The sequence below is a fragment of the Coturnix japonica genome, chromosome 3, assembly GCF_001577835.2.
Source record: "Coturnix japonica isolate 7356 chromosome 3, Coturnix japonica 2.1, whole genome shotgun sequence".
Classification (NCBI taxonomy): Eukaryota; Metazoa; Chordata; class Aves; order Galliformes; family Phasianidae; genus Coturnix; species Coturnix japonica.
In genome coordinates, this window is record NC_029518.1 from 84853758 (window position 1) to 84876765 (window position 23008).

Here is a 23008-nt window from a genome sequence, read left to right on the forward strand (position 1 = left end):
GATGGCTGAGAATATGGCAGCTCCTGTTCTGGTCACTTAAGATGATCTTAAAGGAATTCAATTAAGAAGAATGGCATGCAGAATTAATTATTGATAACACTGCATAATGCTGGACATAATATGCATGCAATACAGGAACTAAGCATATGGTAAAGTAATAATTAAGCTTATAAATCAATTAATTGCTAATCTCCTTTGTAATTACTTTTGTTTGTTTCCCACTAAGATATCTTAATTAGATTGTTTAAAAGTGATAATGAATTTGAAACCAGTTTTTGCAGTCATAACATTGGTTAAGTTGTGGTGCAGATCACAGTTAATGTTGAACATGACAGCGGTTACTGAAGGTCACTCTTCCTGCCAGAAGCAGCGCCTACCAAAAGTGTCAACTGGTTGTTGTTTTCCTTTGCCTCTTCTGTGGATAGGCTATAAAAGCTCAGGTGTGAAAAGCCTTAATGAAGGTCAAAAGAAACTGAAAATCATCCCATCTCAGGTTCATGTTCAATTCATCATTTTTGAGTCTGAGGACCTAATTATCAGCGTACTTCATTTTAAACGTACGGTCCTTCCATTGCACTTATCAGGCCAGGGAATCACTGTGAAATTTCTGCCTAGGATGTTCTGAAATGTTAGAATAAACTTCTCCTTGGTTTTACAAATTTCTGTTGAGCGTAATTCAAAGAGGCAGTCATACATCCTGCCTGAAGAATTCCAGGAATCAGAGACCGTGGCTAGTAGTTAAAAATTATCTACAAAGATATCTGTGTAGATGCCATGCAGTAAATGAAGTGAAATTCGGAAACTGATCATAGAACCACTGTGCTACAAATGTGGCAACACATTTTTTTATTTATTTAGAGTAAGATGTGTTAACATCCAGCATGACAAAATTTGTACAAAGTTCACAATTTAAAAATGAAGTCTCACAGCAACTTGTGATTCCACACATTTATAGCAAAATTAAAATGTCAACAAATCCATGCCGTGTAGTACAAAAATAAATCAAACTTCAGTTCCACAGAGAGCACAATAAATAGTTTATACAAAATTCTGTCTTAATAAATGATTACTTAAATTAACTTAGAAATGAATATGAACAATAAGTTATAATAAATAAACTCTGATGACTCACAATAATTTCATATGAAAGGTCAGCATTCTAATATGTGACACTTTTGTGATCCCTATATAATAGTCACAGATAACTTTTGATTTGATATTATGTACCAACATTAGATGAGCAGCAGATTTGTGCTTAAAATCCCTTTCCATTGTACATAGGTGATAACAATAAGAATCCAAAACTGATACTATCTATTACTCTACTGAAAGCATTACTATACTGGCAAAGAAGCTGCAGACACAATGCAGTGGAAAAATGCATATGCCATTATGAACAATGAAAGCCCTAAAAGGAGGCTAGGGCAAAAGTACAATATATATGGCAGAAGGTGAACAACAAGCACCTTGCTTCAGCTCTCAAAAAGGCAATTCTGAGCATGGCAGCTACAACTAATAGCACAACAGAAAAAGGGCACTGTACAGATAAGATACTGCAGAGCCCCAAAGTAATTACATAATCTTTTCCCAGCTAGTTATTAAAGTCCTCGTGGAAAACTGTAAGCTTTTGTACAGTGAATAGTATAAAGTGCCGCTGGGATATACATATATTTATACATATATATATATACCGAGGTTGAGTATTGTATCAGAATATTTGTTGTGAGATCCCTGTAGTCTCCCTTAGCAATATTACTGGATTGGCCATAATGGCTTCCACTATAATTTGTTCTAGTTTAGTGTCACAAGGCTAATGACACAAGAAATTGCACACCTCCGTATGGATATATAGGGCAAGGTAAGTGCAAATAGTCAACTGGCACATTGTGGGGACAATGACCCTGTAAGTCCTGTTCTGCTAAAAATATTTTATTTTTTACAAAATCCATCTTTTTCATAACAAAATTTTAAAGTACTTTTGTACTTTCTGCATAACATCAAGACATGGAAGGAAAAAGATATGCTATCAAATTTAAATAAATTCAACATCCGTAAAACACAACACATCACCAAATTTACTACTTAAAAAAAGAAAAATGTAGTAATAAAAAGTGGTCTTATGCATACATATAGTGCAGTCATTTTGAAGAAAACAATCAAATCTTGAAGATACAAATAAGTTTTACCTTAAAATGATCCAGTTTAAAGCAAAAAAAAGTGCTGAAGTATATTTAGTTACATTAAAAATTTGATTGCATTCATTTTTGCAATAGGTAATAGTAGAACGAATACAAAGCGTATGTGGATGCTGCAGTAACGATTGTTCTCCAACTAAAAGCAAAACATAAATGCTGAAATATTAAAAATTGGATCAAATGCTTGGCCAAACAAAAGGAAAAGTCTTTACTGAACTGCATTCCCACTACGGAGAGCAGCGAATGCAGTTCAGTAATGCTAACAGAAGCAGATCATTTGTGTTTATCCCAAAACTAAAGATGTGAAAAGGCAATATTAATTTTAAAATATTGTCCTCCACCTTGAATTGGAAATACAGAATTTCTGAAAGATGAACTACATTGCTATAACAGATAATTCAGAGGGGCACTAGCAGTCCAGCAGAGGTAAGAGAATGTTGGCTCCAAAGTTTATTTGAAAATAAAAGCTGAAATCTTCACGTTGTCCACCTCTGATATAGTTCTTTTCATAATGGAAGTTCTCATATTCATACCATGTAATGCTTAGAAGTTAATTAAAAAGTGCTGTTTAAGCTGCTTTGAATCTTCTGTCAAGTTTCCATGGCTTGATGTTGTCTTACAATAAATTACCCATTTTGTATCTTACATCTAATCCATGCCATTTTCTTGGAATTCAAAAAACCTCATTTTATTGCCCCCACCACACACCATCCTCCAAAAACAAAAGTCACATAATATTTTCAAGCATTGTTCAAAAATAAAGCATTTTTGCAACCAATTCTTGCTATGAAACAATATGCACACAAAATGTATTTCTTAAATCCCATAAAATCCTCCAACATGAGGCAAAATGATAGTGTTTAAAAAGTGGCTGCAGACCGCAACATCGTCATTCAAAGCTGTTTGTTTTTTTTTTCTTTTTGTCCATTTCAGTTCAAAATACTAAAACATTTAATCACTAAAGCATTAAAAAGAATTTACACTCTATTTATTTTGATCAGCTTACCTCTTCAGAAATATATATACCCCAAAAATGTGCATACATTAGCAGCTATAAACATTACATGGCATATCACACTATGTCAGCTTATATGAAAACGTACAAAATGTGAATGTATTCAAAAAACTATTCTGCAGTTACTATCTTTAAAGCAAGACATAAAATCATTATGAAGTCTTGTAAGCATAACACTGTTTCAAACAGAAATAAATATATAACACTTTCTGGTAAATTACAGCAGCAAAAAACAAGAGGCATCCTTTTTTTAAGCAAGACTTTCACCACTATAGCAGCTGTTCAGACCTGAATTCCTCTCACAGCCTGCTTTATATTTTCCAGTAGGGCTTTATTTTCTGGACTCTGATAACGATCTTGATTTGTATACATGTCCGTCAAAGTGGTCACGTAAGCATCAAAATTTTGTTCATTGATTGGTTCCTACGAGATATTAAATAGTAGTTCATATACAACTTTTATTTTCTTAATTGTATATTCATTTAAGCATAACATATTATCAAGGCATAACTGCCACCATTTGTTTATAATATTTAAAATGCCTATTTAGTTCTTACTTAATTTTTTTACAGGATACACCGGAACGGGCCCTCCATGTCTTTGTTAGCAGTTAAATGTATCTTTATGGTTTCAGTGCTGTTACCACAAATATCCAACCGGTTGATGAAACGTAAACATAAAAAAGACATCTATTGTATGAAGTGAACTGAAGATCGCCAAATTCCTTAACTTGTGCTCTCAATCACTTACCATATGTGGTAGCTGGATATTAGCTAGACTATGAATTAAAGACTGGCTTAAATTGGCCAATTCATGAAGAAGAGACTCATTTTGCTGTTCAATTACTTTGTTCTCCTCTTCTATCGTCTTCAGGTTGCTCTCCATTGTGGTAATCTAAAATGGACAAATTTGTGTACAATGTAATATAAGGCAAGCTGTTATAAAGCATGTGCTCTTCAAAGGGAATAATAACAGCAACACCAGAGAAAGGAGAAAAATATCTGTTATTGAAACTAAAATTATAACTCAATTATACCTATTTACACTTTGTAGACCTGTCCTAACTTTACACACTGGATGACAACTGTTAACAGCTATTGCAAACTGCGCAGTGTGTGTTTGTGTAGGTTAAAACAGAGAGTAGAAAAAGAAATCAAGTGCTTGTTAGAGTCAGTCATGCTCCAATATTTACCCTAAAAACTAATTTTATGTTAGTGACCAGTATGAAGAGCCTGCTGTCAATGAAAGCTCAGCTAGGTATGGCATGGTGCTGCTGTCTCACAATAATTTAAATAGCTAGAAAATCTATTAAAAATTATAATTGAGTGTTGCCACCTAAACATTTTTTTTTTTCCCTTGGGCTGTGTCATGTGAGATGCTGACTATTCGAAAATTAATTACTTGCAGATTTTTCTTTCCCTATCTTACATTTATGTATTTCTACTCCTCTCATATTTCTGGAAATGCATGTTAAAATCAACAAATTTACTAGAAGATCTTAAATTTAAAATGTTTTCTTCCAAGTCTTATGCAAAAATGCAGTTCTTGCTTTACATTCTGGCATTTTGTCATCATTTCCCTACAGTTATGCTTTATCTCACCAGAAAACTGTAAAACATCTGTAAAATCCTATAATGATCAAATAATGACAGAGAGCCCTGAATAAAACTGAAATGAGGTATCAATATCAATTCTGCTATCATTTGGAAGTCAAACAAAAACACTCCAAAAGACCACATCCTTTCTCTATTTTTGAGTATACAAGAGGAGGAGCACAATGGACATTACACACTTCTCCACAAGCAGCAGGTAAAGAAGTAGCAAGAAACAATCATCTCTACTTCCGTTAGGATCAGTGGGCATTTAATGATTACTATCATGGAACTAAAGGCTGAAAAATACTGGGAACTGCAGTAAAGCTCACTGTTTCCATCTGTACTCAAATAAAACAGCACCAGAAGCTATGCTGGGCCATGGAAAATTTTCAGGGAAGGAATTCAATTTATTTCCTTCCTTTGACTTTTCCATCCAGCATTAGGACTGGTGAGAAACGAGAATAAAATGAGCTTTCAACATCAGCTTTCCCATGTTTTCAACAGATTTATAGGGAACCTAAAAGGAATTAAGCTGGATCTGTGAAACACTCCTGCTGCCAAGAGCTGCTCTAGGTGATGAAGTGTAATAGGTACTCTTTTCCATATCTAAATTTCCTTTGTAAAGCAAACCTGAAAAAAGCCACATTGTACATTTGGGCTCCTTCACCTTGTGACTTCTGTTAATGACTCTGATCTAACCTAATAATTTAACCACTATTAGAAATGTATACATAGCTTTATCAAGGGGAAATAAAAAGCTGATGGGTCATGCTTTTGTCATTGTTTTTGAAAGTATAATTAGCTAGGGCTCTTTTTTTTAATGGTGGTAATTGATGTGGAAATTGCATTCTGAATATTGTTTTCTGATTTTACAAATGGCTCACATATTAGTATGTGAGGAATACGAAAGACTACAATATATCTCCCATATTTCTTTTAACCAGCCACGTAGAAAAAGCACTTGAATTTAGGGCTTCATAAAACTGTTACCTGAGTTCTGAGTTTAATCATGTCAGCTTCCATCTGGGAGTTGGATTCATTTAGTTCTTTGATTTCTTCATCTAACTGTTTAATTTCTTCATCATTTTCTATACCTATACCATATAAAATAAAAGATGTATTAAAATACAAAGCTTTAAATCAGAGTTCAGCAAATTAATTACTTCCATATTTAATTTACTTCAAGTAGAAGTATTAGAGAAAAAAATACAGAAGAAGGAAATGCTCTTCAAACTTGTGTTTTCAAGTTAGAAAGTTAGATGTATTTTCCACAGCTTTCAAATCTGCAATAATTTTCCAGCATGTGTTAGGAAAATGCCTAAAGAATCAGTAAGTCACAACTTTCTTTTTACACATACTGATTTTAACACCGCATTACAAGAAAGGCACCTGTAACAATGAATTCTGCTCCACAGTCTCATGTAACTTATTTGAAGGACTAGGTTAATTTATAGATCTTCTGAAGGTAAATATCTTAACATGATAATTTTTTCATAACACAATGCTGACAAAATCATTTCCCAATGTAGTAAAATTTTGTTGATGCATTAGGATATATTGTGATTCTGCTGTTGCTTTTAATATTTGAATAGTTCAGAAGTGTTATATAATGATACTCAGGGCAATTTGCAAAATGGAAATGATGTTTTAGTTTTTTAAGAACTGGCACCAATATCTTTAAGGATTCAAAGATGAATGAACTCTGTAGGTTTTATTTATTCATTTAATTATCATAGCAAAGCATGTAACAGTCCTAGGAAGAAATATAGCTGGTTTTACTGAAGTAAAAGTCCTAAGTCCTAAAGCTAGAGAGTTTGTGTTCCCATTGGCTTGCTCTTACATATCTTTTCCCACTATGCCTCACAGCAACAAGAAGGATGCTGTGTGCCTCCGAAAGCATCCCAAATGTCTGTATCCCATTCCTGAAGCCATTCTTCCTGGATATGGCAGGTTGTAGAGGAAATTACGCCCAGATCTTTAACTCCCTGAATACTAGCAACTGAACCAACACGTTCTCCAGCTGTGCTGGCAATGTGTGCTGCAATGGCTCTTCAGAAAGCTTTTTCTATAAATGCTTCTTGGTTCTGAAACACATTTTATGCCAGGATTTAAGAAGGCAGCATATTAGGCATGGACAGTCACAGATTAAGTGACTACTTCAAGTTCTCCAAGAAAAATTAGGACTTAGGTACCTCCCAGACACGATGCTTATGTACTGCCTATTTCATCTGAAGCCCCTACAGTTTGCTTTATTTGTAGTTCAGGTGCAAGGATAGTGTCTTCACTTTCATCCAAGGTACTTGCAGCATCTTTCCTGAAACTCAAGTTTCCTTGGAAAGACTGCAGATCATTGAAGATGAAATGGAGGTTACAGAACCACAACCCCAAATGAATTCAAGGGACCTCATAAGGACTTGACACTTTGGCAATAAATTCTTTTCCTCCTTTAAATCCTGCAACAACATAAGGTCATCTATCTAACTTGGTGAATGAGATATGAATCAGAGAACCAGAAAATTACAATGCTATGCCCTACTTCGAAATATTTTAGAGTTATTTGAGTGTAACAGGCCAGTCTGACTCACTCCACTGTTGACTCAGATTTCCACAGCATAAAGCCCACTTTAAATTCTCTTGACCTTGAATTCACAGTTTATACGAAGACTTCCACGCACAGAAAAAAGAGCCTATAGTGACAACTTAAGCTACCAATGAAATATTGTACTAAAAGGTAATGATTAAAAATTTACCATTACTGGCCCGCTGCTTTATTGTTAGCATTTGTTCTCCAGACAGCTTTGCTTTCTTCATTGCTGAAGTAGCTCTGGGACATCCTGATAAACTGTGAACATTAAAAAGATTATTAATTTTGATAGATCTTTGAAACTAAATTATTAATCCAAACCTGTGACAGAAAACAGTATGAGAGATGAAGATCATGGTCATTACCTGGTACTGAAGGAGTGCGTTAGTCAAAAAAGAAAAAAAGAAATTAAGACTTACCAGTAGTTATTTCATGATTTTATTCTTTCATACAAATTCTTTTTTGTGTAAACGCTAACATATAAGTCAGATATATCTTGAACAGATAAGAACCAAGGAACAACAGTCCGATTTTCTAATGATCTTTAAAATTTATATTTTAAAAGTAGTTACTTTGTACATACACCTCCACTTAAAATTTACATGACTCCTCTTTGAGCTGCCACCCACTTTAATTAACGTGCCTAGACATTAATTCATTAATTGATGTGCATCTCATCAACTGACCCTTACAGGCTATGCTTCTCTCAGTGAATATACCGTACTGAGCAGAGTAAATTGCTATTTTTTAACTGCTTAAAAAATAAAAACACAACAGTATTTATGTGTTAGTTTTCTGTTGAAGCATAATAAAAGTTTCAGTTTGGGGCACCTCAGTACAGGAAGGACACTGAGGTCCTGGAGCAGGTCCAAAGAAGAGCAACAAGGTTTGTGAAGGGCCTGGAGAATATGACCTATGAGGAGAAGCTGAGAGAATTGGGGCTGTTTAGTCTGGGGAAAAGGGGTCTGAGAGGAGACCTTATTGCTCTCTTCCAATATCTCAAAGTTGCTTACAGCAAGAGTGATGTTGGTTTCTTCTCATTGGTGACAGGATGAGGGGAAATGGCCTTAAGTTGTGTCAGGGTAAGTTTAGGTTAGACATCAGTTATTGCTTGTCTCTGATGTTGTCAAAACATTTAACTTTTAATTACACCATACAAAATAGTCTGATGTAAAATGCAATCTCAGCAGATTTATTGTAAAAAATAAAAATAGATATGGGAAATGCTCACTATTTTTATGTAATTTTATACATCAAACAGTCTGCTCTTTAGAAGTCACATCCTTAGTGCAAATCACAAGTAAGTTTAAATATATATTCAGTCTGATTGGAACTTTTGAAACTTACTAAACAAGTCCATATTCCTTCAGGACTTATGATTCCATAAGCACTAGGACTAAAAAGTGTTACACACATGGCACTGCCTCCTGATAATATCTCTACAATATGGAACAAGTTTCTGACAAAGATGTCTGTGAGCAAAAGCATTTACTTAGGTACAGACACAACTTCCCACTAAAAAAAAAAATTAAGTACAATATGGAATAATTTAGAATTTTTATCTAAAAAGCCTAGACTACTATTATCAAGTGAAGCCATTTAGAAAAGGCAATTTTCCCAGAAAAATGTTTAAAAATTAAATTTATTTTCTCAGAAGAAAAATCAAGGTTCAACATCCAGACTTGTTACTGAGAAGATATATAATAAAACAACCCTGTCAGTATCAAGAATGAGCATGACCTAATATGTTTTCACTACTAAGTAGTAGGATGACACAATACTCCAAGCTCTGCTTCAGACTCAAGGCATGACCACTAACCAAACCTCCTCTTAAAGTGACAATGGGAGTCCTGAGGAAGATTAAGGAGGAAGTTGTGTATTTTGGGAAAAAAACATTGGTGTGGGGAAAGTAATTAAAGATAACAACAGTATTTGCATTGCAACAATTATGGCAGTTTGCTCTTATCTTCATCCTCAGCCTTTTTCTCTCCAATAGCTTTAATAGCTGACCAACCAGGGAACTCCTCAAAATGAAATTCTCTCTCAAAACAGCAAATAGGTATAGCTTATTCCAGCCCTATGCAGAACTGGATGCTAGAATTGCACCAATTATTGCACCTTCCCTGGAACCAAGGGCAGGCTAACAGGCCTGTAGCTCCCTGGATCCTCCTTACAACCTTTCTTGTAAATGGGAGTCACACTGGCAAGCCTCCAGTCTTCTGGGACCTCACCAGTCAACAAGGAGCGCTGATAGATGATGGAAAGCAGCTCAGCTATCACCTCCGCCAGTTCCCTCAGCACTCGGGTGGATCTCATCTGGCCCCATGGACTTATGGCAGTCCAGTTGGAGTAGTCTCTGACTGTTTCTTCCAGAATCACAGGGGGTTAGTGTGCTCCCCAGCCAAGACTACCAGGTCAGAGAGAGGAGTAACCTGAAGATAACTGGTCTGACTTTTAAAGACAGACATAAAGAAGGCATTCAGAACCTCTGCCTTTTTCTCATCCTATTGAGGAGGGAGTGAGTGAGTGGATGTGTTGGACATAGCTTTCTATTGTCTCTAAATCTCAACAAAGATTTAAGGAAAATGAGTCACATATATCTGAAAGGAAAAAAAAAAAAGAAAAAAAAAAGACAAACAATCTAACTAGTGATTTTGATAAAGACACTACCAATTTGAAAGCCTTTACAACTGATTCCTTTGTCACAGATTTTTCTGCTACAAGTCAAATTAGTGTGTATTCCTGCTTTGGTTTGTTTATTATATTGTAAACAACCCTTCCACTGACTTGTACACAAATGGAAAAATCTAGAGCTTATTCATTCCAGTAAAGAACTCATAAAATTAATCACAATTATCTCACTTGCCACTGCCATTATTCTCATACACATGACAAATACTGCAAGATAGAATACAAGCACTGTTGAGCTTTTCTTTTCTTTTTTTTTTTTTTTTTTTTCCTGCATTAAAAATGAATAAGGCTTTTTAACAACACTGCTGGGAGTATGCCTGTAATAAATACAGTCTACACACAACAAGGTATCGTTTATCTCTGCTTGAATGTGGATGCCACAGGGCATGAAGCTACAGCATTTCAGGTAGAGCTATGAGAAGTCCAGTACTCAACTCCTGGAGCCCTCTGAATTCCTGATTCAGCAGGAGCTGAGCTGCTGCCGCTGGTCATCAGCAACTTATCTCTCTGAGATGCCATGCTTCTTGGCTCTCACTGAGTTTCTACTATCAGTTATTTAATTTGAGAAAGTGCAGTGTGGTATATCATCCTTGAAAGCGAGCCACTGCAACAATTTACAGAAAACCTATGGAAAATGAATTAAACTGTTGGATTAAAGTGACCTGGGGTCACATCCTGCAAACCTCCTGTAAGGTACATGCTAAAATTTGAGTAAGCCTCAATTTTTTGCTGCTTGGCTATGTACATCTGACACTGCAGTAGACAGTTTATATTGGAAATTTGCTTCTGTTGGGGATGGGTGCTAGAGAGGTCCATGGTTTGAACTTAATCATGTAGGTCTGGCACTGTCAATGCAGCAGACATTTCTATACACTATACACCTGTATTAATTGGGCTTCTTTTTTTCAGGAACACTTTAGAAATGGAGGAATGCAGAGGTAAAATACAAGTAGCCCCCCAATCCACAAAATAAGCACCATCCATATGGAGCTATATTTGCATTTTGTGCCAACTTTAATGAAGAGCAGTGACTTACAGAAACCCAGTAGTGTAAGATGTATGCAAAAAACTATGTGCACAAAAGTGCATATGATCATTGAGTTGTTTAAGAGTCAAATACAATGTTAATAATGCATTTTCTTTTTCTTGTTTAGTAGTCCAGTTACACTGCAACCAATGCCTAGTCTTATAATCACTAGATTTGAAAAAAAAAAAAGTTAAATTAGTCCCCAAATAAAAGGAAAATTACTTGGGGGGAAAAAGTTTGAAGGAGATTTCTCACTAGTACTTAGCACACATTTACAAAGAAGTCCGATTTGAAACAGTGAAACATGGGCTAAAATGCTGAGCTGCAACAAGAATATACTAGTGCTGTCTTAGAGGGAATAAGGAAGAAAGGCCATCTGACTGGAGGGATCACTGACCAAGTGGGGTAATTGCCTGGGTGACTGATTTTAGCTATCACTTTTCTTAATTGGTGGTTTTTGGTTTTATTTATTTATTTATTTATTTATTTATTTATTTTGTCTCAGCAGACAGACATAGACTGGTTGCTCTTAAAGTTGAAGGAATTCTACTTGGCCTGTCAAGTGAAGAAAATGTTTTCCAAGAAGAGATTTGGGGATGTGGAAAAGTAGGAGACATGGGTCAAAATTAAATGCAGCTTTTGTATTTGGTGTGTGAAGTGTTGAAGTTTACAAAGAAAGAAAGAACAGGAAGTAAAGGAACAAGAGGATTTAACTGAAGTAATGACAATGTATCCTGAGGGCTAATTTTAGAAACATTTTAAGATGTTTATTGATTCACCACCACTGTGGGATTTTTGTTTTGTTGCTTGTTTGTTTGTTTGAAAATAAAACAAAACTCTTTTCCTGTTTATTAAAAGTAGCATCATCTACAAATTAAAGAAAGAAATATGTCCCAGGACATCTGTTAACTACAGACAGATCCAAAACGAGCCCCAGAGAAAATAGTTTTGAAATGCAGATAAATACAGATCACAGTGAAAACTACTGCTTCATTTTGTTAATGTAAGAAATCTTACTCTTTTGACTAAGCTCCAGAGCTGTTTGGTAATGTTTGAAGTTCAAGTTAAGAGATCAAACTCAATGATCAAAGTGACCCTTTCCTTGGTTTAATATTAAATCCATGAGACACTCATTTTTTTCTATGTTGAAGAGTACCAGATGTAGAGACTTCCTTATTCCCATGAGTAAATTCTCCTGCACACCTTAAAGGATGAAATCCTCTGAACAACGCCAGCAGAGATAAAGGAATCCTCCATGGCTGAGCACTCATTTTTATTTACATTCAAACATGACTGGTTTCTCCCCAGCTCCCTACTGAACTGTGAAGTAAAGGGAGTCCAGGAGTGTTAGCTATGGAGAGCTTCTGCAAACAGGGTAGTGCTGTTTGCTTGGAGATTACTGGGACTCATGTAGGAATCACCTCCTCCCCACCAGCCACACAACTCCAGCTGCCTTTGTGCTGTGTTGGAAGAAACTGTCTCTTAAGCTCAATTTCAGAATTCTTCACTCAGAAAGAATGATTTCCGATTAATGTAGTGGTTTTTAAGCCTTGTTCTCTGTTTAAAGCAGTTTTGGTGTACTTACTACTCATACCTAAATGCCAGTGTAAGAACTTTCAGTGAAGTTTTCAGTCACGATGGAAAATAAGAAGACTGATGTGTTAAGTGGCAGCTTCCAAGGCAAGCTGCTTTACAAAGCTGCTGAGGAAAGCAGCTTAGATTTAATTTCTGTTTAAATAAATATTTGCTTTGGTTTCAGAATTAAAACTTAGAACATCACCTGAGCGGCTAGAGAAAAAGTACAGCCATTCTGATTAAAAATAAAATGTAAACTTCTTGTTATCATCTTAGTGATAATTATTCACTGTTTCAGAAAGACTTCCTGCAAATAACTACTTTCTTAGTTTGGAGTGGGAGGGTTAATGTCGTACTAAAATCTGGTTGGTCAAGCCACACATAGGCTGCCATATAGAGTGAATGGCCATGATATACACAAGCTGAGAGGGCTTTAGCTTAACTATGTTTACCTGTCAGAATAAAAGAACAGAATCAGAATCAGGTAAAAAAAATAATAACATTTTAAAAATAAATTAAAAATGCAGAAATGTGAGCACTGCCAATCTGAGAGAAAAGGCTCTGAGAGTAGACTCAATTTGAAAGGAATCCCTCTGGGGCATGAATATGCAGTAGGGAAAAAAAAAAAAAGGATTAAGGAATCTCAGAATGCTGGAACTGTAAGAACACTGCTAAAGTTGGCCTTCAGCTGCACATACTTAGTCCTGTGGCAAATCTACACAATATTTTGTTAATTTAAGTTGATTAGTCAGCAGAGGCTCTGCAGGTGGGCTTCTCATACGTGACAATGAGCACTGACCTCTCAGCCCTGAACAGAGAAAGGGTTTTTGCCTGTTGCCCAATGATGAAACAACTGATAAAAATCTCTCAGTACTCTGAGGGAAAGGAGGAAAAATCAGAGCACATTACAGGTATGAAGGTGGCCCTATACATTTTGGCAACAAAGAAAGCACTTAATAGAGCAACACTGATGGGATTTTCCTGGAGGTAGGAGCCAAATCCTGGTTATCAGCCTCTCTACTGTCCCATTACAGCACATAACACATAACAACACGTCCTGAAGACTGGTGGGTTTACTGATAAGTCAAATAGTGTTGGGAAGGTGAAGACTGAGACTTGTTTATGTGTAATAGGTATCTCTAGCAACATATCTTCGATTATTTTTGGGGGTAGACAAAAAATTTCAAGCAACTTGTTTATTGACCAAGCCCAGCTAAAAGCACAGTTTCTCTACGAACTTCACTAGGCAGCAGAGAGACAGCAGGACTTGAAGAGGAAAATTTGTCCCACCTGTTACTAAAAAGCCGTGAAGCGATCTCTGCTTTTTTATAGGCTATGTCTGTAATGAGAACAAACAGGTTTATAACCAGAGAGCTTCTGCTAAGTGCCTGAAATCAAGGAGATGTCACACTGCAAGCACACGTACGAATTACTGTCTACTGTCATTTGTCAGCTCTGCACATCTAAGTGCTTTTTCTTGCTTATACTGTGCAGTCTGCTTTTTCTAATATGAATTCCATATTATTTTCTCCTTGACTTTCCCAAGGTAAATAAGCCTCTTAAGTCCTTCTAGATTAGCTCTCTGTTAGGGGTCTATCAGTTTAATAGACTGTGCATTTGATTAAAATGTTATTCCATCCTTCTTCCGGATTGTAATGAAAAGAGCTGGCAGAACTACCTGCAGTTTAAGAGCCCAACTCTTTCAAGGACCGGGCTCTGCTTTTAGTCACTTCTGACTGCTGCCAAATTTTAACTGATCTTACTGCAGTCTTTTGCAGTAGATGTCTGCCCCAGGCTCATTTTTATATTTTTTTTTCCAAATGTCATAGGAAAAGATTATCTATTTCTCAGAATTTATCTGTATACGACTGTTTTGTTTATATTGAGGAGAAAGGGGGAAAACAATAATTCAGTAAATACTTCTAATTAAAGTGAGACTTGACATTTCACAAGGTATTATTCTGAGTTTAGAGAGCAATTCTGAGTCCTCATGAAAATGAACATGGATTCGGTGGACTGACAAACCTCTGACAATCTGTCACTGGGACATGAGCAGATTATATGTGTTAGTATTTGGTGTCAGATTCTTGATTTATTTTGTCTGTATGCAAACTGGGAGCACTCTGGGCCTTTCTTTACCATCAGTCCTGTTAAGGGCTGAATGGCACAGATGAGAAGGGTGCTTGCTAGGAGCACAGCTGGTGAGACCAGGTAATCTGTTCTATCAGTGCCCAGGAGAAGCACATGGGAAGATCTATATCTAAACTACTCAACCAGACAGGGCCTGGACATAGCCTGAAGACATGTTCATATTCCACAGCTGAAACCAACTAACAAATATCCCAACATGTCTGGGCACCATTTTATTGGTTACCATTGTCCATGACCACCAAAAAACAGCTTATATGGAGTCAAAATAATTCTTACATACAGGTACAGATGTACAAATATGAGATGTTGTACCTCTTGCTCAGTAAAGGCCTGCTCTACTGCTTGTTCTGAAATAGCACAGATTCAGCAACTGATGAATAGAAATCTGGATGAGACTATATGTATTTAATTTCACATTTTTCTTCTTTTTATATATATTATTATCATATTTAATTGTCGTGATCCTCTCCCTGACATCTTAAAAATCTGCTGGCCCATTTGCATGTCCCTCATCCATCTTTAATGTCACCATGATGACACCTGTCACTGTTCATTGTAATTACTGCCAAACATAGTGAGTTTAACCAATTCTTCTGTGCTTTTAACATTGCATGACTTTCTCCCACTGAAATGAAATACAGACCTAGAAGAAGTAAGAACTAGAAAGAAGCAAAATAATTCAATGGTGGAGAGTGAACAGGCAGCCAAAACCAAAAACAATAAAGCTTTTAAAAGGCTGGACATTAGAACATTAAGAAAACTTCATTCTCTGAAAAAGCAGTTGTGCATTGGAATGGGCTGCCCAGGGATGTGGTTGAGTCACTGTCCAAGGAGGTGTTCAAGAAATGTTTTGATATTGCACTGAGGCACATGTTTTAGCAGGAAAATACTAGTGTACCCTTTGAAGACTCTACTTTGGACTAGCTCATAGTGAACTGTGTATCAGATTACAATATATGTACTTTTTTACTCATCTGACTTTACAGCATTTTTTCATTCCTTTGGTAAAGCTTCGGAATTTTCATCTTTGCACTTATTTTCAAATCTGTGCCTCAGAAACCTCTCTCCATATATACAATAATTGATTCAATAGGTGGCATAATTTTCACAAGTCACTTTGCTGTTTCAGTTTCCAAGTATTATAGCTGTTTGGATAACATAATATTAATGTATATTTACAAAAGACAGAATATAAAATCTCAAATAACGCATTAAGGACACTACTGCATCTAGCTCATATGTATGCTTAGAGAACTTTTCTGATTGGTAACAAATATTAGCTACTATGGATAAAAGAAGAGCTTTGCCCTGGCACAATGCTCACACTCAGATTCCCACCTAATGCTCCAAAAAAACCCCTTGCTTCTTCATAACCTAATGCTTAAAACAGGGACAAAATTTATCCCCAGCAGACTAGCCACTAATCTCTTAAAAGCTATGCAAAATGTTACCTCTGAAGTTCTCTTATTTTTGCTAAATTTATGTAAATTAGAGCTTTGTTTTCCTTTTGTCTAATATTTGTATTCCATTATTTTTAAATAATCTGATGTATTCTGTTTGGGTTTCTATTCTGCAGTCTCCCGACTATTTTGAGCTAACATTCTCATTACCAAATAAGTAAAAAGTATATCATATTTATAGAACTGGTCTCTGAAAATACTTTCATTGCATGCTCATTTGTGAATCAACAGTATATTCAACATCTCTGAAAACCAGGTGGATTCTGATGTGAGTTACAAAGTCTGTACCAAAGTAATTTTTTCAGTCACTCAATAAAGCAGTAGCATATTTACAGTTACTGTTGTGCACATTTTTTTTCCCTAAAATCTTCTGTGTATTATAGATTTAGATTCAGATCTCTACTTGCAAAGATTTTCATTTTACAGTTTGTGAGTCTTTATTTCCAGTTATCTAAAATGTGAATGGGAAGCCTATTTTTGAAGTAATAATGAATGTCAAAAGGAACAGAGAAATCTTGTGACAAAAAGCTGTATTCCAAATATTGTAAATATAATTTAAATAATGTAATTAAGTGAAAAATATAAACCATGGTTACTCACCTACGATGAGTAAGAAAACTACCACTAACATGTCCTGAGCCATCACATCCTGGGGTTGGACATGACATTCCTTCCGTCTTCACTGACTTCCAAGAGAACTGTGAGCCATTTAGGTACCCATCCTTTTGCCTTTTGGCAGCTAGAGGACACCCTGATGCGCTGCGATGGGATGCATATTTTCCAGTTATATGACCCTGACCATCACAACCAGGAACTGGACATCTGGATAGCAGATAGATGAGATAAACTTTATTGTCTTGCCATCATATACCTGGTAGCCTCTACAACAAAGTCAAAATAAACCTGACATGAAAAGAAAAGAACAATCATGCACTGTCGTCTTAAAAATAGTCAAGATACCCTCCAGTGAGTAGAACGACAAACAGAGCTTTGCTAATATGTAAAAAAAAAAGTTATTATTTGATAATCCTCTAGGCAGTGGATGAAGTCACAGCTGTTGATACCATGTAATTGCAACAAAAACAGTGAAAGGTATGTCTGAATTGCCAGTTTTCACACAGCACACTGCAATTGGAATGGTGGCTATGGAGCTCTACACAGTAGGGAAATTGTCCATAAAAAGTCTGTGACCACAAAATCCTATTTAGTGCCATCACTGTTACATTTTAGGTATGTATATGGATTCTAAAGCACACTTGTCTGAAGTCCTGAAAATGTTTGGCATAAACAGAGTAAGTGATGTTTTTCTGCACTAAAAGGATGTTGTCAGATTAAAAATCAAGAGTTAGATTATGAGAGATTATACAAACTCCCCATATGTTTGCCCTATATATGTAGGAAAAAAAAAAAAAAAAAAAAAAAGAAGAAGAAAAAAAAACCCACCACCACCAAAAAACAATACTCAGGGTTAGAAGGAAGAAGATAGGATCTTCAAAATGAAATGTTTAAAGAAAATATTTCAGTCAGCATGCCATTATATAGCACAGGCCAAAACAAGTCTAGTTAATTCACTTACAGTCCTACACTAAAATATTGCTGCAACACAACATGGAGGACCCAATTCTGAATGTTTCAGAGCAGTCACTAAACCTACTAGGAGCAGCAGTCACTGAGATTAGAGCACTTTGCAAGAAAAAAGCAAAGGCCTATAGGTAAGTATTTGTTCCTCTTCTTACAAACTGAATAAGCAGTTGGATTCTAAGTAGTGCTTTCATATACATATTTAATCCCTTATTTAGCATGTGTGGTTTGTCTGCAACACAGAAACGTTGTAGGGTATTTTAGGAGATAAAGATTTATGTAGCTTGTGAGTCACATATGAAAGATGCACTTAAATCGGTTTAAATTAGAGAAGATCATATCCTTGGCTAGAATAAGTCAACATGGGTCCTTAATTCATGGTCATTGAATCTGAATGGGCCAGTGGGATCCCATTCCTTGGGATTTAGAGAGCTATGTATTTTTTCTTAAGCAAAACTATTTCACACCTAAGACACATATTCTTGGATAGCTTCAAACCAAAGTATCTTAAAAGCTGAAGATATATACAACCTGTTACAGAACATGTGAAGCCCCTTAAACAATATTTGTTCTCACCTAATTGGCTCTTGGTCTTCTTTGTCCTCCTTGCTTTGTGCTATCCTGATCCCACTCTTCTTTGCTCGTGGACAGCCTGAAAGACTGAGTGAAAGGAAACATTTTAAAACACAATTTCTCACTCTTTCATACAGTTAACAAGGGATATACTTTCTATAGCAAAAACTGACAGAATGGGTAATCCTGTCCAGATTCCAAAATCAATGCTCAGTAGTTTGAATAGGAAGGATTGCAGCATACAAACATGAGGGGGAATCCAAGGAACTCTGTCTGTGATGGACGGACAAGGCTGCGAGCTCTGTGTAGACCACACACACACAGGCAGTTCCTGAGAAGGCACAGAAAATGAAGCTCCTAGCTCTCTGCCTAATAATCCCTGCAGCTGACTCAGCAGCAGCAACATCAGCTTTGTAAGAAAGTGTTTCAGTGCTGAGAGACATTATGTCCCCTGTACGGCTGAGAAGCAAGAGGGTCAGAACTCGGAGGTCTTTGGATCTGTCAGTAGGACAAAAGATTTCTTTTGGGAACACATCAGAAACACTATCAAAACTAAAATGCCATGTAAGAATCCTACAGATCTATCAAATGAAAACGGAGCATGAATTAGAGCTGTACGGTGCCTTCCTTAGAAAGAATTTAACTGCTCAGAAAGCTGAGCCCAGACAAGTTATACATTAGGCTAAAATATGTTGCTTTTAACTAAACACTAAGAACGTAGTTTTAACTACAAAAGATGGAAAAATATCTATCCATTCCAAGATCTTACAAGTTCAACTTTCTCTTTGCATATGAAAAGTTAGTTACAGAAGCAGCTTAGTGAAATTGACCATGAGTTTAAGAGATATTCAAAGATGGGCACATTTTTATTTTAAGTAGTCTCTGTTGAGGACACACCAAAAGCCATGCTTTATGCTCTCCTTACATGTTATTTCCATCTTAAAATATAAATATGTACAAAGAAATCCAGTGGTAGAGCAACACCTTCAAATGTACTGAAATGAAAGACAGCTGTATTATAAAATTTGTCTCAGAGAAATAGAGTAGATTTTCGTTTCCAGCATGACATGAAGTATTTCAGTGTTGTATGGTCCTGCAGGTCCTGTGTGCAGAAAGAAGAAACAGTGGCAGCAAAAATTTGGAATACTTTGTCTTACTAATGCCAGAGGGGACTGTGAGGTGTGAGTAGACAAAACAGCTATGCAATCATGGATGGAATTCTGTGTTGGTTAATGAAAAATAAACCATAGGCAAAAGCAGTCTGTACACTATAAAGGTGTAGATAATTCAATTAAATAGGAGGAGGAATGTTGACACAAGATACTGGCCAAGCAATTTCTAGTGATATGACGTGGCTACATTTATACTGATAAACAGAAAAAACCTAGAACTATGTCGTGACTTAAGAGCAGCAAGTTCACATCCATGCAGCTCAACCCTCTTCCTCTGTAAAACACAACAGCCACGCTCAGATTGCTTAGAGAGAATGAACTGGACACGTGTGGAGCCCCAAATAATTTCTGAGAACTGCCTGGTAGACTTTAACTGGCCCAGGGCCAGCACTATGTCAGGGCACACTATAACCATTTAATAGTGTAGACAACTGCACTACCTATACCAAGAACCAAGAACCAGCAGCGTAGCCTGTATTGTCATCCTGTTCTATTAACTAATATAAACATAGCAGGTCATTTTCCTTTTCAAAGAAAGCTGCTGTTCATTCACACTTTTATAGCACCCACCAAAGTATCCTAGTTTCCTGTAAACAAATCCCTTGCCACCGAAGAATAGCTTGCATTGAAAAAAGGCAGGAACAAAGAAACACAAGGGATTTAGAATAAGTGGAAACAAAGTATGGGGCAAGGTTGCTGTTCAGGAACAGGTTGTTTTCCTGACTCTCATGTAACACAGACTTTAAAAAGCAAAGGCAAAAGGATGGGAGTTGCAGATATCACCAGGTTATCTGTGAAATTAGTTTTACTCACTGTGTGAGAATTAGCAGGTTTTGCATCTGAAAGCCGAATATTTAAAAAAATGCCTCAGAAAGCAACACTCTTTCAGTAGGTGTACAGATGGATATGCTTGCAGATGATGACACTTTCGTAACATATCCTGAATTAAGAATTTCTTCCTTGACTAATGATTTAAGGCTTACCGCATATTAAATCAATTCAATTATCACCTATTTCTTGGTGTTTTGGTGCATCATCTTTTTGCAATAGATCTTTCTGTTTTAGCATTCTGATTTATTAAGAAATTCTCTAAGACTTTTCAGATCTTCTAAGCAGACATTTCCAACAGACAGCTTCTGAGATTATGATTAATCCATTTTTTTTCTCTCAGCTGATTCACCAAGAAGACTTATGTAAAAGATGAGACTTCATTTTAATTTTTCATCCTGTACTAAACAAAACTTATTATAAAGTAAACATGTTACTTCATTTTGATTTCAGTTTAATTCCTTATCTACGAAGATAAAAGACAATGAGAGAATTCAAACGGCAGTATATGCCAATACAACATCATGCATACATTAAATGTCTGTGTGGAACTGCAGAAAGTTATGGCAGGGTTAAATTTGCCTTTATGTACATTATACATTCAGCCATTTTAAATATAAATGATACCTAAACATCATGACAGACATCGGGAAATAAGTTTTTAAATCAATTTCTTCTAAAACTGAAAGAATTAAGTGCAAGTGCATTAAATTCTGGGCTCCCCAGTACAAAAAAGACAGGGATCTCTTGGAAAGAGTGCAGCGGAGGGCCACAAAGAAGGTGGTGAAGGGTCTGGAGCATCTCCCCTATGAGGAGAGACTTAGGGAACTGGGTCTGTTTAGCCTTGAGAAAAGAAGGCTGAGAGGGGACTCGATCCAGGTCTATAAATACCTGAGGTGTGGGAGCCATAGTGGTGAGGCTGGTCTCATTTCAGTAGTGCGTGGGGATAGAAATAGGGGTAATTGGGATGAAACTACAGCATAGGAAGTTCCACACGAATGTGCGGAAGAACTTCTTTAGAGTGAGGGTGACGGAGAACTGGAACAGGCTGCCCAGGGAGGTGGTGGAGTCTCCTTCTCTGGAGATATTCAAGACCGGCCTGGACACCTACCTGTGTGACGTGGTGTAGGGAGCCTGCTTTGGCAGGGGGGTTGGACTTGATGATCTCTAGAGGTCCCTTCCAACCCCTACAATTCTGTGATTCTGTGATTTTGTAATTAGCGAACTGTAACCTAACTGCTATACACAAAAACAGGGTGGGAAAAATTGCACAATTGGAATACTATTAAAAACAGCTACAAGCATTTTACAAGAGACAAGAAGGGCAGGAGAGGCCTCAATGTTAAGAAGTGGCAGCAAAGAGCTGCTTCTAAAAAATGACCATGATTAGGTTGAGAGCTTGTAAGTTAAAATTAGAAATCAAGTAGAGGAGGCAGGAAATCAGCATGGGAGGGATAAGAAGTAAATACACAGGCAGCAGAAGCAGGGATGTATGGCTTGGGAAGAATTCAGAGATGCTGTCTGGACATGCAGAGATAGGATCAGAAAAGCCAAGGAGTGGATGGAACTGGACTTGGCAATGGATATGAAAAATAATAAGAGTTTCTTCAGGTACACAGAAGACACAGATCAAGAAGAATGTGTCCCTTCTGATAAACGAGAAGGGAGAAATGGCAACAATGGACACAGAGAAGGCTGAGGTACTCAGTAAACTCTTCTACTGCTTGTCTTCACTGGCAGTAAGGCTTCCCACATCTCTCATGTCTCTGAACCTCTAGGTATGGGTCAGGGGAGTTAAATCTCTCCCAGTGTAGACAAAGTGCAATTTCAAGATCACCTGATGAGACTGAATGTCTATAAGTCTATGGGACTAGATGACAAGCATCTCAGGGTCCTGAAAGAACTGTCTGATGTAGTTGCCAAGCCAATCTCCATTAAATCTGAAAAGTCATGGCTGCTAAGTAAAGTTCCTGCTGACCAGAAAAAGATAAAACCCTCCAATTTTTAAGAAAGGTAGAAGAGAAGATGTGGGAAATTACATTCCAATAAGCTTAATGTCTTTGCTAGGGAAGATCATGAAGCAGATCCTCCTGGGAGCTATGTTAAGGCACATGCAAGGAGGTGATCTGAAATGGACATCACAGCTATACCAATGGCAGATTGTGCCTGATCACTCTGCTGGCCTTCCATGATGAAGTGACAGCACCAGTGGACTAGGGAAAAGCAAATGATGTCATCCACTTGGACTTCTGCAAGGCTTTTGATATGATCCCACATCACATTCTTCTCTCTGAATTGTAAATATCTGGATTTAAAGAGTGGACTATTCAGTGGATAAGGAATTGGTTGGATGGTTGTTTTCAATGTATCTATGTCCAGATGGAGGCTCATGATGAGTGGTGTCCCCCAGATGCCTATGTTGGGATCAGTGTTCTTCAATATCTTCATCAGCGGGTTGGATAGTGGGATTGAATGCACCTTCAGAAGGTTTGCTGATGACACAAAGCTGAGTGGATCTGGAAAAGCTTGAAAAATGGGTCCATGTGAACCTACTGAGGTTC

The 23008-nt window shown here is 36.8% G+C and overlaps 1 protein-coding gene across 17 annotated transcripts in view; it reads right to left on the minus strand.

The window, feature by feature from the left end:
- Positions 1 to 829: 829 nt before the first annotated feature.
- Positions 830 to 23008, minus strand: part of MYT1L (myelin transcription factor 1 like) — a 277706-nt gene continuing 255527 nt past the window's right edge. For 9 of the 17 annotated variants that reach the window (XM_015859374.2, XM_032443418.1, XM_015859366.2 and 6 more), the window contains 6 exons: positions 18451 to 18534; positions 16894 to 17115; positions 7556 to 7647; positions 5790 to 5899; positions 3961 to 4104; positions 830 to 3633 (listed from right to left, as the gene is read on the minus strand). In XM_015859374.2, the coding sequence (XP_015714860.1) occupies positions 3493 to 3633; positions 3961 to 4104; positions 5790 to 5899; positions 7556 to 7647; positions 16894 to 17115; positions 18451 to 18534 (793 nt within the window). In that variant the 3' untranslated portion in view covers positions 830 to 3492. The remainder of the gene's footprint in view (positions 3634 to 3960; positions 4105 to 5789; positions 5900 to 7555; positions 7648 to 16893; positions 17116 to 18450; positions 18535 to 23008) is intronic. The other 8 variants (XM_032443417.1, XM_015859363.2, XM_015859364.2 and 5 more) reach the window with 3 other exon arrangements.